Source organism: Suncus etruscus, chromosome 6, assembly GCF_024139225.1.
Source record: "Suncus etruscus isolate mSunEtr1 chromosome 6, mSunEtr1.pri.cur, whole genome shotgun sequence".
In the NCBI taxonomy this organism is placed as follows: Eukaryota; Metazoa; Chordata; class Mammalia; order Eulipotyphla; family Soricidae; genus Suncus; species Suncus etruscus.
In genome coordinates this window covers 40,465,751-40,484,423 of record NC_064853.1, presented here as the reverse complement: position 1 = coordinate 40,484,423, position 18,673 = coordinate 40,465,751, and the positions used below count along the sequence as shown (strand labels likewise).

General features: G+C 52.6%; 1 protein-coding gene across 1 annotated transcript in view; it reads right to left on the bottom strand.

Annotated features, from left to right (window-relative positions):
* Positions 1 to 12,113, bottom strand: part of GRIK3 (glutamate ionotropic receptor kainate type subunit 3) — a 189,436-nt gene extending 177,323 nt beyond the window's left edge. Inside the window, exon 1 of the mRNA XM_049774672.1 lies at positions 11,946 to 12,113. Coding sequence (XP_049630629.1) covers positions 11,946 to 12,060 — 115 coding nt within the window. The 5' untranslated portion in view covers positions 12,061 to 12,113. The remainder of the gene's footprint in view (positions 1 to 11,945) is intronic.
* Between the last annotated feature and the right edge of the window lie 6,560 nt (positions 12,114 to 18,673).

Below are 18,673 nucleotides of genomic sequence, written 5' to 3'. Positions count from 1 at the left end.
TAAACACACATGAATCTGATTTGTATTTCTCCCTCACTGTGGAAAAATGGTTTAAATGTCTGTTTTGCCACCACAAGAAAAAAACAACAACAACTAGTCTCTCTCTTTCTCTTAAGATTGCAGATTTAAAACCTCAAATGCAAACACATACAGGGAGGATAAGAGAGGTTGAGAGAGAGAGAGGGGGAGTTTCCTTCACAGATGGGGGTCGAGAGCCCAGTTTTATCTCATTTTCCCCAGGGCTCACCAAGAGAGGCAGCGCAAGCTAATTGCCCTTTCAGCCCTCATTTTCCAAATCTAGAAATGAACAGCATGAGGGCAGCTCTCACTCCTGAAGCCCCAACATTTGAGGGTGTCTCTGCCTATGCACAGAGACTTCCAACAGCGTGACCTTGCCAGAATGACTTCCTGAATCCCAAGGAAGACAGAAGGGCTCAGCTCCTCCCACCAGCAGCTGGAGAGCCTATCTCTGCTCAACACCTCCTCCTGTCCTCAGCCCCCCATGAACCAGCCATAATTCAGTGAAACCCGAGTGTTACCCATATTTTATTTATTGATTCGTTGTTACAAGACAAGTAAAATAGACGGCTGTCACCACTATTAAACTGGGCAGGAAAAATGGCATATGGGCAATGGGCTCCTTTTGCTTAGAGCTTAGAGTGCTCATCTGTTTCCTTGAGAAGGGAAACCGGCAGAGGGGCCTGACCCCATACTGGGCTCCCTGAAAATGGTACCAGCCTCACTCTCTCAGCCTTGTTGATAGGGCAAACAGGACAAACCAGACAGCTGGGAACTTAGACCTACACTGGTGTTTTCCTTTTCTCTGGTCCTTCAAAGGAAAGTTACTGTTCTAAGTCATCAAAACTTAACATAAGAAAAAGGACTGGAAAGAACTAATCTGGGAAGCCTGGGATAGAGAGGCAGAAGTCCAACTGGGAGATCTCCCACTGGGGGATTCTTACAAGCACACTGACATTTACATACACACATCCATGCCTTCCTACACCCTGCGTGGATGATACCACACCTCCAAGGCTAAACGGTCCAGGTGAACTGCTATACATTCTGACTTTTCAGGTGAAAATCTCTATATTACACAAAGCTGCAGTATAGGCCCATTGTTTATACCTCCTCATGGTATGTATTACGACAAGCAGGAAGATCATACATTTTTGCCTGGGTCTCTTCTTGAAGTAGACAACTTCCAAAATGCATGTGAGGACCTTTATATGGTGTGGGAGAGAAGGATCACCCTTCCGAACCTCCCTATCTACCAGGAGACTGCATGACAAGGGCTTGGCATAGAAAATACCAAATGGAAGATTCAAAGAAGTACCATAGACGGCACCAATTCCTTGGCTTCACAGAAGATTCTAATAAGGTTTCTCATGGTCTGGTCCATGATGACCAGATGGGTAGAGTGTTGAACTAAAGAACAGAGAGATTAAATAAGTTAACACCAAATAATTAACTTTATCAATGATCTCATTTATTCAACAAAGAAAGCCATCTACAATTAACTACATACTACTAAGTCATGGACCATGCTGGATGCACTGAATAAAGTAAGAATTAAGCTATCTGATTCCAGCCAGCATAGTTCTTGCCTATTACAAATTATTAATGGAAATACAAAAATAGCAAGTGCTATAAGCAGGGTGTGGTGGGTGTCCAATAAAGTAGATATGTGTGAAGAAAGGTTTTGGGAGAAAAAGCCATGTTTGCTGACTCCTGAAGTATACTTGAAGTTGACCAGATAGAATGAACAGCAAGTACAAAGACCCAGAGATGAAGAGTCTCAGAGCCTCTACATACCTAAAATGGTAGACATGGAGCAGAATATGAGGCATGAAGGCCCCAGCATGACTGGAGATGCTGCTTGTGGCCAAATAAAAGCAGGAAAAAGCCAGTGGAAGTATGAGGCTTGTTCAACTGGAGGGTGGCAGGTCAAAGAGCCTTGAAGAAAGCCAAGAGAATTTTGTCATTGGTCATTCTCTGCCTGACATGTTGATGGCTGACTTGTCCACCCCAAACTCAGATGCAATGAAAGCAGGCCAAATAACAGAAAAGAAGATATAAAAACTCCACTGGCCAGAGCAGCAATTCCATATTAGTGGCCAATAATGATTGAACTGCTGCACCATCAACTCCCTCAACCAGGGGTAAGTCATGGAGGAAGAAGGGATGAGGCATGCCCACTTCCCCAGGATAAAGGAAGAGGAATAGGCTTTAAGTGATCCAGAAATAAAGATCCAGAATCACTGTCCAGAAGCCCAGTTCAACTATGCTAGGAATAAATGATAGGTCCTGCCTGTAGGCTCCAAAGATCAGCTGCCAAAGGGAATAGGAGAAAAATTATAGACCAGCAGCCATGCTCTGGAAATGGTTTTATGAGTCTCTAAGAACACCAGCTCACATAACTAGAGTGACATGGCAGCTGAGGGCAGAAGAAACGTAGGGATAGATAACTAGACACTGAAATGGAAATCTGTGGTGATTGTGTGTGCAGATTTCAGTTCACGAGCAGTACCCTGGTGGTGCTTGACTGCACCCTAGAAGAATTGGGCAGTGTGAATCTGGACAAATGCCTTTATATTTCTGTGGGGCTACCAAGTAGAATGGGAATCAAACCCAAACTAGAATCAGTGGACAGAGGGATCATGCGAGTTAAGAGTGATGGCAAACATTACCAAGTACTTATTGCCAGGGCCGCGATATTTTAAATGCATTTACTCACTTAATCCTTATAAAACCCATGAAGTAGGCACTACCATTATCATTATCTTGAGAGATTAAATCATCTTCCCAGGATCTTACATGTAGGAAGTGACACAAATAATCTTCAAGCTCAGGCTGTCAAATTCTAGAATCTGTAAGTATATCCATAGGTTCTAATGTGGAACCTTAGGGATTATCACAGATTGTTAATAACTATTGAGAGCTTCCCTATATGCTGGGCATGGGCATTCTTATGCAAATCACCAGAGATCAAACCTCATGGTATACCCACTTCACATGGAAGGAATCTAAGCTTAGAAAAACTAAGTGACTTTACCCCAAGTGACCCAGTTGAGAGGGAGAGAATAAGAGTTGGATGAATTTCAGAACTACTTGCAGGATCCAAGGTGAATGTATGACACATTCACATTATAAAGGGAGATTTGCAACCAATTTGCAACCAATATTGTAATAGGTCAAAACATTTGCAATAGGAGTTCTAGAGCATGTGCTGTGTGCATGGCATGTGCTCTGGGGCCCTGGGCCCTCTCTACCATTCCAGAACTGCTAGCCCAAGCACACTAGTCACCAGACCAGAATGCCAGACCTCAGGCTTGTATAGCTAGGCCAAGTATCATGCAGAAGGGGTGTTCCTTGGCCTCCAGAACACTGCCTGAAATTTCATCCCCACATAAAAGATCATAATGATTAAGAACAAAGCCAGGTTGAGTATGTGGGAACTTGCTGTCAGAGGAGATATAAAGAACCCACCAGCCCCACAGGGCAAGGGGTGGGGATCCTTCAGGAGATTTAGAGCAGAGCTTCTCAAAGCATAGTCTCCATTGAGTAGCACCAATTCAACCTGGAAACCCATTAAAAAGCAAGTCTTAGGCCTGAACTTCTTGAGTCCACAGCTCCAGGGATGGACCCAGAAATCTATATTCCAAGGAGCCCAGCAGGGGACACTGCTACACACTTGTATTTGAGAACCAGAGGCCTAGAATAACCCCTGGGGGCTCTTTCCAGGCTGGACTAAATGATTCTTCAGCACAGACAGGAAACGTGAAGCCTAGAGCCCTGGGAAGTCCTTGGCTCTCTGCTCCTACTTTTCCGCCCAATTGGGCAGCCTTCTTGGAATCTCATATTTCAGTTCTGCAAAGCAGATGCAGGAACTCTGTGTGGAAGTCCCCCTCACTCCCATATTTAAAGAGTTCATCCCTGCAGTTGTGTTGAGGACGTGGACAGCCCTCGTCAATCGGCAGCCTGCCAACACCAGGCCCTTTAATGGTGCTAGACTCTATTGTGCCAAACGGACCGGAACCCCTTTCACACAAACCAGAAGCTCAGCTCCTTCCGGTGCTTCCTTTTCCCTCCACCATTCTTAACCAGCATTCAGTGTGACACCAAAGGATTTGGAGTTTAAGCCGCCACTCCCTCTGGATCTCACTCCATCTCATTATTTCTGATCTGTAAGATCACCAAGGGACTCTCCTCTTCTCGGCTCTCTGCTCTTGCTGGGGCCTCATTAACTGGTGTCTCCCAGAAGAACCAGCACTATCTCTCCCCTGAGTCCCAGCACCCAGCTACAGACCCTCACAGGCCATACTGGTCTGTCCAGGAAACAGAACCTGACATGCTATTGAAAGACTTGTCAAGGCTCTTAGAGCCAGTTCTACAAGTGCACCCCCATGACCCTGAACACGTGCAAAATGCAGTTTCACAAAAAGGTTACAAACGCTAGAAGCACAAGACCCCATGGATTGCAAGGGCATGATTGGTAACAGGCCAGGAGGACACAAAAGTTGACCTGCAGGCACATCCTAGGAAGGTCTTGGCACCTCTCTGGCCCCCTGTGCTGGTAGGAAACTATCCTGGATGCTGAAGCCATCCCCAGTACAAAGAGGCAATGCTTACTGGGTGGCAGCAGAATGGGTATGAGGCAGATGGTACATGAGACTCAGCCTCAGAGTTTGGAGTCTGATGGCAGAATTTGGCCTCTCTTGAGGCTCCCTCATCCCCCACCCCACTAAGCATGAGGCACTGTGCAGAGTTGTATATATTTCATCTTTTTTTTTTTTTTTGGTTTTTGGGCCACACCGGGTGACGCTCAGGGGTTACTCCTGGCTATGTGCTCAGAATTCGCCCCTGGCTTGGGGGACCATATGGGACGCCGGGGGATAGAACCGAGTTCCGTCCTAGGCTAGCGCTGGCAAGGCAGACACCTTACCTCTAGCGCCACCGCGCCGGTCCCATATACTTCATCTTCTATAATCCTCACAATAACCCCACAAAGTCAAATGTGATCCAACTTCATGAAATTCTTGGAGGTCAAAACCAGCAGAATTTGGTTTAACCTAAATGAACTATTGTTGGGTACAAGTCCACTTCCAAACTCTGATGTTTCTCAGCATCCACACTCACACCTCAAACTTGGACACAGGTTTCCAGGAGCCAAGAAAGAATAAACTCCTACACACAAGCCTGATGCAGACTGCAGAGATGTGGCAGAGGGGGGAGGAATCCATGAAATACAGTGCTCGTCTGCAAAGCATTTCATCCATTCTGCCTTGAGTAGCGACCATGAGCAGTGGCCTTCGTGCCCTGAGCAGTTCTGTCTACACAGGGAGTTAGACATAGGCACATGACAGAAAGCCCCAGATATACCCATAAGCTCAACTGAAGCTGAGGTCAATAAGCACAGCAAACAAGGTAGAAAGGTCAAAGGGAGGCGAAGGCTGAGGGAAAGTGAGCTTTGGGAGAGAAGAGGGCCAGACTGGAGCAGGAGGCAGTGGGAGTAAGGAGGTAAGTGCAAAGGAAATAAACATGGTGGGGCAGGGCGATGCAGAATGCTCTAGGGGACTGCCCTAGAATGTGGCTAAGGACCACCAGCCCCTTCCACTCAATTCAGGTTTTGTCTCTGAAGGACAAAGAGAAGAGGAATATAGAAACTGTAAAATAAATGGGGGTGCCTTGACAGAGTTCCCCCAAATACACAGATACACACATATGCACACATAGGTGGGCACATAAATGTACTCACAGACACATATGGCCATATGTACATGCACACAAGTGCATATATATATATATATACACAGGTCTACACACAATGCACGTACAAAGAAACACATAGCCATGCACATCTGAGCACAGCACATGTACATGAGCATACAGATATATATCTGCACACAGACATGAATATGCATACACACAGGCACACAAATACATGCACATTCAGGTGTAAACAGGTACATGCATACATACGCTCACATATGCAGACACACACAGGTATGAGCACAAAGCCAGAGAGGAACATAAAAACACAAATCTGAAGGTGCTGCCCACACTCACTTCAGCATACAAGGGCAGAAGAATCCAGAGAGCCTCCCCAAATCTTGTTCCCTAGGTACCTTATGATTCCTCAGGTGCAAGGTCAACTCCTTCACTCCTTAGACTGCAGGAAATGTTCCTCTTTGAACATTTCAGTTTTTTGTAAAGGACATAGCACCTATTTAGCTAAACAACAGGAATAGTCAGCCCCAATTCACAGAGAGAAAGATGGAAGCCCCTATGAGCAGGCCTCTCCCATATCTGCTGTGCTGCAGATACTGAGCAGGGCTGCTTCCCTCATGTCAGGTCTCTATCTGCTACCAGAGGCGTCCAGGTGCATACACTAGGGAAGAGAATTAACTGGAGGTGGGGGGACAGGGTGGAGCAGCTGCTCTTTCACCAGCCCATAGTGTCTGCAGGCTGGACAGTAACCCCTACCCCAGAACCTGGCTTCGTTGCTCCAGGCTAGGCAGCTGTCAGGTGAGATGCTAGATTTACTTTAAAAGAAAATGACCCTTATAAAATCCATTATGGAAGGTTGGGGGGAGGGTGGTTTAAGGGGGATGGAAAGTAGAGCTAAGAGCGCACTCACCATCCACCTTCTCTGTCTACAAGTTCCCTCTTACAGGAGGGCAGGATGGGGCGGGTAGGGTGGGGGTTATATCTTTGAGGACGGTCTGGTAGAGGCTGGAATCCCAGAGCAGAGGGGGTCTCGATGGGTGGGTATATTGGTGATCCCAAGAGAGAATCCACCCTTCCAGAGATGAGAGCTAGATGAGAGCTTTGAGCAGAGACCAGAAGCCAGGACAAAGGGGTGCATGTAGCCAGTGTGAGTACAAAGAGTACAACACCCCAACCTCTTTCAGGACAGGCAAAAAGCCCGTGCTCAGGGAGAGCCTTACTCTGAAAACATCACTGAAGGGTTCAACATCACAGCCCAGCCCCAGAAAACCCACCTAGACCTGCACTCAGCCCCCATGAAAACAGCCACTTGCTCTCCACAGACCCCACAGCTGGTTCCCAGATCTGAAGCTGCAGCTAGACTGGCTGCGTCCACCACGCACTATCTTTATTACCAGCAACAGGGGCACTTGGTGTCCGCGTGGGTCATAAGCTGAAACAATGCCCTGGAGATCCCTTGGCTGAGTGTTCACTGTTCACCACCATCCCACCTCATAGATCCTCCGAAAGGCAGGCACCACCATGGGCAGCTCAGAAGAACGGTAGGCCTGATGGTTTGTTTTGATTTTGCTCCTGACCAGGTGGGGTCCCAGGAAGGAGAAGCTCTGGCACCTCTGCACAGGCACACTGCCCCCTGGTGCTGCCGTCTGGAATGGGCACGCGGGAAAGAGGGTTCCAGTCAACCATATGCGCCACAGCGAACCAACCCCCAAAGGGGGAGAAGGTGGGCATTGGAGCTCAGCACCACCCACCCTTACCCTCACCCTCACCACCCCAATGCCCTGCCTGGGAAGGAGGAGGAGCAGAGCTGTACAGAGGAGCCTGGCTCCCACTAGGGGAGCCAGTCCCAGCCCTTGCTGCCTGTTGCCAGGCGGGGCCAGGGGACCCAGCAGAGCCCAGTCTGTGCTCTGGTCTCCCCCTTGTAGGCATCAGTCAGGTAGATAGGAAGGAGGCAGCCAGAGCTGTTAACTGGGGCCTCCACATAGCAGCGACTTGGCCTCCGTGACGCGTCAAGGGTTCCAGCTGCCTAGCATCCCAGCAGATCTCCCCCTCAAAAGCACCCCAGCAGACTCCTGAGCTTAACCTGGACCATCCAGAGTCAGGCAGGGAGGTGGGAGCATCTGGAATCTTCAGCACCTCCTCCCAGAGGTGGCTGTTTCCCAGGGGTGTGAAGATGAGGGACAGAGTGAGTATAGGGTGTGAGGGGGCTGGGAAAAGAAGCCCTAAATGTAGCCAAGCTGTCTTGCACTCTTGGAGAGGGGAAAATAGCAGCCAACTCTCTAGCAAATAGTGGTGGTGCAGAGTGGGCTCAGGGGCTGGTCCTCAGGGCCCTTTGTGGTCAAACGCAGCAGGGGGCTGCCTTTGACCTTGGCTGGTGCTCATGGAAAGGGCTCTGGTGTACCCCTGCATCAACCACCTCTAAAGCCCCCAGATCATCCTGACGTCAAAAGCCTGTTTAGCGCAGTGCGAGGCAGGCTTGGAGAAGCCCTGAGACTCCGACAGGAGCAGGAGGGAAGCAGGCGGCTGGGAGGTTGGGAGCAGCTGGCTCCCCTGGCAGGGGAGGCAGAAATTCCTCAAGTGAATGCTTTCGAAGGCCCCTCGGGCCACTCCCAGGTCTTGTCTGAAGCTATTTACTTCCAGGGGGAAACCCTATTGATCTTCATTCAACTCCTGTCTGCTCCTACACGGCGGGGATGTTTCAGTGCATCACCAGTCACTACGAGAAATTCCTCATTGTTTTACAGGCAGCGGCTCCCAAACTCTAGAGACAAACACACGTTCAGGACCATTTGCAGGAAGAACTGATCCAAATGCGATTTCGAACTGGACAGCCCTTGGGCTTGGTGCTCTTGGGGGGGGTGACACCCCACAGAAACAGACTAAGGCTGCCTGCTGGGCTCCCCAGCCTGGGCTCAGGTTCCTGCAGCTAAGTTCAGCTCAGTCTAAATGCTCTGAGTCCAAAACTAAACCCTGCCCTGCACCCCACCTGCCTCAGCTCTTCAGACACGGGCACCCACCTGCTTTCTGTCACTGCAATCCCTTGGCTCTGGGTGGCTAGAGAGCCCCACTATCCTCTTGCTTCCTGCCATCACTGCTGTCTGCTTGCTTTTCAAATGCCAAGCTGGTCTCCATGCCAGGGAGGTATGTAGCATAATAGGAGACCCACTTGTGACACCTACAATGGCCCCCCCACCCCCACCAGCCTGCTCCCCAGGGAACTTGGAAACCTCAGCCTATCCCAAACCACCAGAAAAATGCCAACAGCTTACAGATGGGAAAACTGACTCTTGACATTGATTGGACCTAGGTGGGCCCATATATTGGTGTAGACAAAGCAGAAAATCCAAGGCCCTCTGGCCAACCCTGGGCCCTTTGAGGCTGCCAGCCACAGAAGCAGAAAATCCACCAGGAGGCCCTTCAGCCCCACTTGGCTATGAGAACCCAGGCATTAAACTGCTTTTCGTGGGTTAAGACCAGGTTCCATCTGAAGAATAATAACGATGATAATAATAATAATAAAATGCAGAACAATATGCCTTGAAAGCCTTCAATGAGCAGCACTTGATAATCACACAGAATACATCTTCCACATATTCATATAAAATAATCAATGATCATTTTTTTCCTGCAGACTACAATCCAATTACTCCCTCTCCCTCGCTCTCTCCCTCACTCTCCTTTGTTACTTGCAAACCATCCAAGCAATCAATGCCTTGACCTCTCCCTCTGATAGACACAATTACAAAAAGACAGAGCAATGCAATTCATCTATTCAAGCCGGATTGTTTGAACACTTTGTCACAGGACTCGGCTATCCATCTCCTTGTCTAAGAGGAAATTTCAGTCCCCATAAGAGGCACAAAGAGATAGGGTCGGAACGCCGCTGCCCATCCCAGAGAGCCTCTTGGTATACCTGCAGGAAAAACAGTCTTTCAGGTGGGTGTTAGTACCACCCCATTATTGGAGAAGATTCGGTTCCCCAGTACTGTCTCCAGAACCCAATTTCTGGCCTCCATTCTGAGAACCCCAACCTGAGCCCTGAGACAAGGCTACATGGGAAGAGCCAAGGACATGGGGCCCAGCCAAGGGGTGTGCTTGGTTTCAGCCACATTTTGTCCCCAATGCCATGCCCAAGGGTATCCCTCCCTCCCCTCTTCGTTCCATCTCAGACTCATTCCCTGGATGAAAAAGACTGAAGCTGAACACCCTAGGAAGCTCTGATGGAAGCGAAGCCTTCCCTTCCCTTCCCTCTTCCATCCACATTGGCACAGCTCCAGCGGTCACGTTTGGCATCAGCACAGCACCCCAGTTCTTGGGCTGGGAACCAACCAGGGCAGGGCTCTCAGATATAAATGGCCTGGGCAGACACGCTAATTAATCCCGGGGCTTAACATGAAAAAGATGAAAAGAGAGAAGGGCTCTGCCATCCTTAATTGTATTACTACACACTGTACCCAAGAAAGGGCGGGCAGGCTCGGAGCCTTCGCTCCACGCAGAAAGGGACACCCCCCCCCAGTCCAAGTCAATTTCGCAGTTAGAGGGGACTGCACAATATGACATATCCTAATGCTCCCAGTACATCCTTCTAGAGCTACCCTCATATGTTACTCCGTCTATCCAGGGCCCCCAGATACCTCGATGTCTAGGCTGAATTAGCCACACAAACCCTTCCCATGGTGCAGGGGCCATGGAAGAGGAACTGCAATGCGTGGGCACATGGCACCATTGGGGTTCCCCCAATTTCCTCCCAAGGGCACCCAACTATACAGGACCTCTCAGAAAAAAAGCGGGAAGGAAGGAGAAAAACCAGGATTGATCCCTGTTCCCTGGAATGGTCCCCCCAATTGGGTATTGGGGCTGGCAAAATAATAATAATACAGAGAACACGTTTCAGTGCTTGGCCAGGAGCAGTCCGGGTTGCAAAGGGTTATTCCTGGAGAGGGTTCAGAATCCTCCGCCTCTAGGGGCAAGAGCCCCCGAGGCCCAGCTCTTTCCCTTACAGACTTGGGAGTTCAAGGAGAGAGTGCCCAAGGGGAAGAAAGACAGACCCTCCAGGATTTCCCACAGTCCCTCGAAAAACCTCAAGTACAAGCACCAAGCGGGCCACTCGGTTCCCTGCAGCCCTCCCGCGCTGGCAGCTCAGGGCCCGCGCAGGAGCGGAGCTGCGGGGGAGTAGAGCAGCTCTGCTGGGAGGGGGGGCTTCGGGATCCAAGACGGGCCAGAGGCTCGAGAACCCCAGGCGGCCCAGGGGCATCGGGCTGGCGGCGGGCGCAGGGCCTGCATAACGGAGACTGCCGTGTGGCCAGGCCGAGCCCAACCCTGGCAGTCGCGGGCACCCGGGACACGTATTCCGACCCCTTCTCCATGGTCCCGCGCAGCCCGGCGCGCCACTACTGGGGAGCCCGGGGCGCCCACAACAAAGTTAAAAGCTCAGAGAAGGGCTAGAAGGGCTAGAAGAGACGCGGAACATCGGAGCCTCTGACAGCCGCGCGCAGCCCCGAAGCCGCCGACTGATGCGGCAGGTTTGGGGCTAACTTTACGCCACCACTCGCTAAGCCCCTCTTCTCCCGCTGCACACCGGGCGCGCTCTGCCGTTCCCTTCCCGCATCTACCCGCACTGTCCCAGGCTCGGTGGCCGAGCCCGCCAGAAGTAGCCAGCGGGGAGCTGCCCCTCCTGTGCGCAACACCTGGGGACTGTCAGGGGACCCGCCGGGAGGGTCGCCCCCTTCCCTCCCACCTGGATCCTGACCGCGCGCTTTGCTCTGGAGCCCCGGCCCGGGTGGTAGCCAGGTTCCCACGGATTGCGAGCGCTGGAGAGAAGTTGGCGCCTGCCCTGGGTTCCCGCTCCGTTGAGCCACCGGCTCAACCGCACAACTCCATCTGCGGCTGAGGGTGCGGGAACGGCCGCGATCGAAGCGCGCCCCGCAACTCGGCGGAGGCCGGTACCGCTCGGCTACATCTTAGCCACGTCTGGCCTCCCCTGGCGGGCCCAGGGCCCCTCGCCCGTCTCGGCCTCGGTGCCCAAAAGTGAGGCCCACGATGCAGGCTTTGGAACTTTGTCCTAGCCCGCACGAGCTCCCCAGGGGTCCCCCCTCATTCCGTCCCTGCTGCCCGCGGAGAGGTAAAAAAAAAAATCTCTTGAGATCGTGTCTCCATGCCCACCCCTGCCTACCCAAGGGCGCACGCACATCCCCGGCTCCGGGGGAGCCCCTTACCGATCCGGATGACGTGGGGCATCCCGCGCGAGTCCGGGATCCAGAAGGCGCACACGAGGAGCCCGGCCCAGTATTCCCAAAGCAGAGTCCGGAGGCGCCGCCAGGGAGCGGTCATCGTTGGGCGCCCGCCGAGCGTGCCCGGGGCGCGGCCGTGGCGGGGCTCCCTGGGGCGGCGGGCTGCACTAGGCGCCGGCGCGCAGCAGCCCCCAAGGCGCCGCCTGGCCCAGCTGCCCGGCTCCGGCTCCCGAGCGCCGCTGCGAGTGGGGGGCGCCCCGCGGCGCCGCGCACATCTTACTGGGGGGGCCGCCCCGCCGGCGCCCGCCCCGCCCGGCTGCCGCCCACGGGCTGCCCGCGAGCGAGCGAGCGAGCGAGGCTCCTGGGACTCCGCCCGGGCTGCGCTCGGACTCGGCGGCTCCGGCTCGCTCGGCTCCCGCGCGGGGCTCCCACCTGCCCCGGCTGCGGGGCGCTGGCGGGCAGGCTTGGCACGCGTCTCTCCCGCCGCTCCTCCTCCTCCTCCTCCTTCTCCAGCCGCCGCCGATGCTATCGCCCGGGCTCGCACAAAGCCCCGGAGTGGAGTGGCACGCGCGCACACACTCCCGCCCCGCGCCCTCCCCCGCGCCCGCGCTCCCTCCGCGCACACGCGCTGGATTCACACTCAACGCCCGCCCGGGTGGACCCGCGAGCGCTCACACCTGCGCGGGGGGCGGGGAAGGGTAACCCGGACCCCCGGCTTTGGGTGGGGGGCCCTGCTCGGAGAAGGAGGTCTCCGCCGGCCTCGCGGACATCCCCGCCCGGCCGGCCAGGCCCTTTGGCGGTGGTGGCGAGGGCGCTGGAGCCTGGCAGCGCTGCAGCCGGGCGTGGAGCCCTGCGAGTCGGGGAGGCGGCGGCGGCCTTAGCGGCCCGAGCGGCTGGAACACGGGGACCCGGAGCCCTCCGTCCGTGGGACCTCGCCTGGCGCTTCGCTGGCGCGCGGACTGGACGGCAGCGGCTGGACACCGGGCAGGGCAACGGCTTGTCCCCGCAACCCCATACCTCAAAGAAGCTGAGTTGGGAGCGGGGCTAAGGGGCGACGGAATGGAAAGGGAATGGAAAGGGAATTGGCTGGGGTTGAGGGAAGCCGCGGGGAGCTAGCAGGCGTGGGAGAAGCCAGCAGGCCGGTCCCTCTGCGTGGGAAGGGAAACTGGACCGCGCGCGCCGCTACTGTGGCCGCTTTGGAGGGAAAAATGGCTAAATCCCCAGAGCGCGGCGACCAGAGGCACCGCTACATCCTCATTTCTCCCCTCAACTACGGCCCCCAACCCTCCCACCAAAGAATAATGGGAAGCTGCAATTTTCCGTAGAATGAGTAGGGGCCCCTGGAGGAGATCAGCTAGAAGGGGTTAAAAATAAAAATAAAGCTCCCTTGTTTATTAGCAATAATAATTTTTTTTTTCCAAGTGGCGCTGGGCGTCGAGGGAAGGGCTGTGGAGCGAGTCTGGAGCAAGAGGCAGCGAGTGACGCAGTTAGGCGAGTTTAATGACCTTTTTGACAGAGACAAAGCGGTGCTGATACAGTAGATAAATAAAAGGGTCTGTCACCCTGCAGCGGCTAGGCTGTGTGTGGATTTATTTTTCTCATTTAAATAATTTCCTCTTTTCCATCATTCCTAATCTCCATTTGCCAGTTGCCTGCTAAGAACTTGGCCCCCAACATCTCAAAAAACAAATCTTTAATTTTCTTACAAATAGTCCGTGAGTCAAACACTCGCTAGCCTGTGAAATTTCCAGTCCTCTTTTTCCCTCCCTGTCTCAGAGGCAGCGTGGGGAGCCTGGCATTGTGTAGGGACCGAAGCAGGCAGGGCAGCGAGACCATCCTACCCAGGAGGACGTGATGGGGGAGAGAGAAGGGTCCATTCTTCTAAAGGGAGAGCCATACCTGTCCTGGGGACTTCTCCAAAGAGCAGCCTACATAGGGGTTACCTAGTTGTCTGCCACACCTGGGTACTCCTCACCTCACCGAGAGCTGCTGGTTGTTGAAGCAGACACTGGAACAGGGACAGGCAGCCTCCTGGTGACCATTAAGGTGGCCTCTCCACAGGGAGGGGAAAGGAACAGGGGTTACACCCTCCAAAGCCAAATTGGGGAGAACCTCTTGATAAAACACTGAACACCCCATCATCAGACCGCCCTGTAGCTCCTAGGCATTTCCAAATCTTAGCCACTTTCTCCCGGAATAAAATTCCCGTATCCTAATGGGGAAATAGAAACTAAGGTGGTGACAGAATCTGAAGTCCAGGCGAAATCTGAATCTGAAGCAGGCAGGGTTGAAAAACATCCCTGCAGTCACCCAAGAATAGTTGGGGGAGGGAGTGCTGGGGAATTCTGGGCGCTAACTCTGGGTTAGTCAGAAGGCAGCCCCTGACTCTGAGAGAACTAAGGGGAGGGGGACAAATGACCAGAATGGCTGAGAAACTGAAGAAGCCACAAGGGAGAGTTGAGGAAGGGGTAACACAGCACCTCACACCAAAACCATGGAAAAAGCCAATGAAAGGAAGGAATAAAAATGGGGAACAGGGTCAGAGCAGCAGGATGTTTAAAAGCTAAAAAAGTGAGTGGATGCAGGCAGAGAGAGACTACCATGTGAGTGGACCCCCTCTGCAGCCCACCTAACACTCTTGAAACAGCAAGAGCAGTGGGTCAGTGTTGCAAAGGAGGGAAGTGGGAGGCAGGGAGGTGGGGCTGCAGGAAGGGAAGAAGAAAAGAAGGGATGATGGAAGGAAGAGAGAGGAAGGAATAATGAGAGGAAGAGAGATAGGAAGGAGAAAAAAGAAGGGATGGGAAAGAAGGAGGAAGGGATGATAGAAGGGAGGTAAGGAAGGTGAAGGAAGGGAAGATGGAGGAAATGATGGGAGGGAGGGTGTGGAGAAGGGAGTGAATGAGAGCAGGAGGAAGGAAAGAATAATGGAAAGGAAGAAGGATGGATGGGAAAGAGGAATGAAGGAAGGAGGAGAGGAAGGAGGGAGGGAAGGAGAAAAGGGAAAAGGAGAATTGTGGAAGGAATGGAGAAGGCAAGGGTGATGGGAGGGTGAAGAGGAGAGTGGGAAGGGTGGAGTGGGAAAAAAGGGGAGGGAGGGAAGATATGAGGGAGTAGCAGAGGGAGGAGGGGGGGATAATGGGAAGAAGAGAGGGAGTGGAGGGGGACCTTTCTCAAGGACTCCACTATGGGATCAAGTCAGGCTCAGCCAAGAGCCTGGTTGCCTCACCAAAGTTATGAGGACAGAGACAGTCTAGCAGTCTCTAGTCCTGGCCTGAACCTAATTTCAAGCCATTTGATAACAGAAGAGGTCTCTCCAAACTGGCAGCAACTGGTTCCCCCAGTCCCTCCCCCAGGTGGGATGCATTTGAACAAAAACAGCAGCAGGGCAGTATTGACAACAAAACTGAGCTAGAGCCCTTCGGACTCAGTGGCCTGAGCTCTGACTTCCAAGCAGCTCATGGTCAGTCAGCTTTCCCGAATCCTCTACCCATCCCTTCGGATAGGAGTTGCATGATTTTCCAAATTTACAGATGAAAATGGGACAGTAAGATGAAGAGAAGAGGGAGGGTGGGCAGATCGAGAAAAAAGTGAGAGATAGAGATGGAAGGGAGAGAGAGAGAGAGAGAGAGAGAGAGAGAGAGAGAGAGAGAGAGAGAGAGAGAGAGAGAGATCCCTTTTCTGTCACACCCCTTCTCCTTTGTCCTTCCTCCCCAATACTATTATCACCGCTGTTTGCCAGGTGGTGTGTGTAACTAGCTAGGTGTGCCTGCAAGTCTATCTGACTCTGAGGGTTCAGAGCTGACAAGAGCCAGTCCAGTAGGACAGAGCAAGGGGCAGGGGCTAGAAGACCCTCCTCATCTCCCACTAGACCCCTGCAGCACGTGTCTCTTGTAAAGGGTTGGCCCGGAAACCGGGCTTGGGTTCTTGACTAAAAGACTTTGGGAACCTCTGTTACCCCAGCTCACAAAGAGAAACCTTCGAGGCCCTGCCCTCAGTCCGCCCCTTACCGCCCCTCCTCCAGGCACCCAGGCTGGCAGCAGCTCAGGCATCTTCTCCCGGGATTGGGGCCTCAGAGCCTGGCTTTGGGGATTGTTGGTAAACAAGTCTATGCAACCGCCAGGCTTGGCTCCCCTGCGAGGCAGCCAGCTCCGGATTTATGAGGCCTCCAAACCTCATTCAGACTAATGCAGCTTTTCATTCCTAAATAAAAGGGGCCGCTGTCTGAAAGGACAAGTGCTCCCGCATTTCATTAACATTCCCCTAAAACGGCTGAGCTGGCCCAAGTCACTGGCAGGGAAATTCACGTCGTCTCCTACGGGCTCACAGGTGGGGGTGGAAAGGAGGAAAAACTCAAGGCCTCAGCACCCCCTCCCATTGCTACCCCCTCCCTGGACCCCTCCCAGGCTTGTGCAGGGGGTACCCAGTGGGGGCCAAACGGGCTTCTTTGGATGAGTCCCCTGTGTGTGTATTTTGTTTAGACTCATCCACTCCAGCTCTCAGGGCCCCCCAATCATGCTGAGTGATGATACCCAGGGCTCGAGTTACTGAGATTCATGATCTCCGCTTCCCGGGAGCAGCCTGAGCGCCAGCGGGCTGCCGAGTGCAGATTCCTAGGGTTTGACTGCCCTCTGCCGAGGCCTGCCTACCTTCTCCCTCAGGCTGCCCGCCAAGCTCTATGCTACTGCTACTGCTACGGGCAGGATGCTGCCAGAGCCCTCTCCGCCACTCCCCTGTCTTCTCATGGGCCTACAGGGACATCTGCAAGCATCTGCACTGGTGAGAGAGAAGGGGGAGCAGCTTGCCCCCATCCCACCCTGGAGGGTGCCTGGGAAGAAGCAGCAGTCACCACTGCCCGTCCTTTCTTGGTCTTTGCCAAGTGCCTAGCAGGGAAAAAGAGGAAGAGTTCTTCCTTCAGGACAAAATCTGTACCAATCCCCAAAGGCAAGCCTCAAGCCTCAAGCCTCAATTCTTTCCTTTGCAGGAAAGAATCCCTGTGAGCTGCCTCCAGCACAGGGATTCATGTATCAGTCTGGGGCCTTTGTACCTCATTCCCAGTCCATTGAGGGAACGCCAGAGTGAGGTGGGGGTAGGGGTGTGGTCGGATGACTATGGAGCCAGCAGCCAACCAACCCAGTAGAGGCTGCATCACCTTAGATTTTTGTCAACAGTCAAGCAAGTTCATTCCCAGTGAAGTCAATTCCTGTGTTTATTGTCAGCTTAACCCGCTGCTGCGCGTTATTTCTCAGCAGTGAGGGAGACAGGTAGACAAGCCACCAGAGATATGTTATTTCACTGACATCTGCGTCTTAGTAGCTCCAATGAAGTGCTGGTGGAGGAGTAAATGACACAGCATTGCTCCTTGGATTGGTACATAATGGGACAGCCAGGGTGGGCCAGTGGCACCCATGGGTCCTGCCGTCCTAGGGGTGGGGAGGAGGGCAAACATTGTCTTCTCCAGTGTCTGTCAACAGATTACCTGTCCTGGGATGGGGACCTCATCACCTGCTCAGGCATTGTCACCCCTCACTGGTTTTCCATACAGTCACCAACCAATCTTTTCAGAGATTACGCGGTCACTTCATTCATCTATTTTGCAATTGCTCCTCAGTCATTTCCTCCTTCCCCAGTTCATGCTCTCTGTCCCTCACCCTTTCATACACTTACCTAGTTCATCCCTTAATGCCACATTCATCGGATCTTAGGATGACTGTCATTCATTCCTTCATCCATTTATTCCTTTGCTGTCTCATTACTGACTCACTCATTTGCACACTCACTCATTCACTTGTTCATTTTCTCAGTCCTTGCTGCTGTTTTGTCAATCACTCCAGGATCTCATGTATTCTCTCCTCAGCCTCTGCTCAGTCGCATTCCATTCATCTGCTCATTCACTCATTGCTGTGTTCACGCATGGCCTCCCCATCACACAGAGCCACCAGCAGCCTGCTCTGCCCTCCGCCACTATCCAGACTGAGTCTCAGACACTCCCCCACTTTCTGAACAGTCCACAGGGCCCCAGCAACAATGTGCCAAGCTCCTCCTGGCTCCTTCAAAGCCTCCTCCTCTGGTATCTTTCACTTGATCACAAAACTCAGCCATGTTCAAGACTCAGAGAACAACATTGACCATGGAGACGGTCTGGACATTGAACTTGCCAGAAAGACCAAATGTCCCTAAAGACCCAGAATCTAGGCTTGGTGATGAATAGCATATTAGAAGGGCTATGAGATGCCATCCCTCAGAGCCAGGTGACACACTGGCTTCTGTTTACATGATCTCTTAGTCCTTGAAATAACCCTGGGAGGAAAACATGGGTTCTGAAAAATTCAATAACATACCGGTGGGGACAGGGGTCTAAGGCAGCAGCCGCAGGTATGTGCTTCCATTTGGCATGAGAGGGAGAGAGCAGGTGAATAAGCAAAAAATATGATTAATGAGAGAGGAAATGAATGCATGAAAGAATGAACAAATGATCAAGTGGATGAACAGATGAGTGAAGGAATGGCTGTGAATTACCTGAGCCCAACAAGTGGGAAAATTGAGCTTCTGGCCCTAGTTTTTGGGCTCAGTCCAATGACTCCCTCAGCTACTTAAAAGCTAGTTCCCCTCTATTGTCCCCTCACCTTCAGAGTCCAGCCAGCAGAGGAAGCAAAGCACAAAATGAACACAAACTGGCCAATAGTGGGTGTGAAGAATGGCTATTTCCCAAGAAA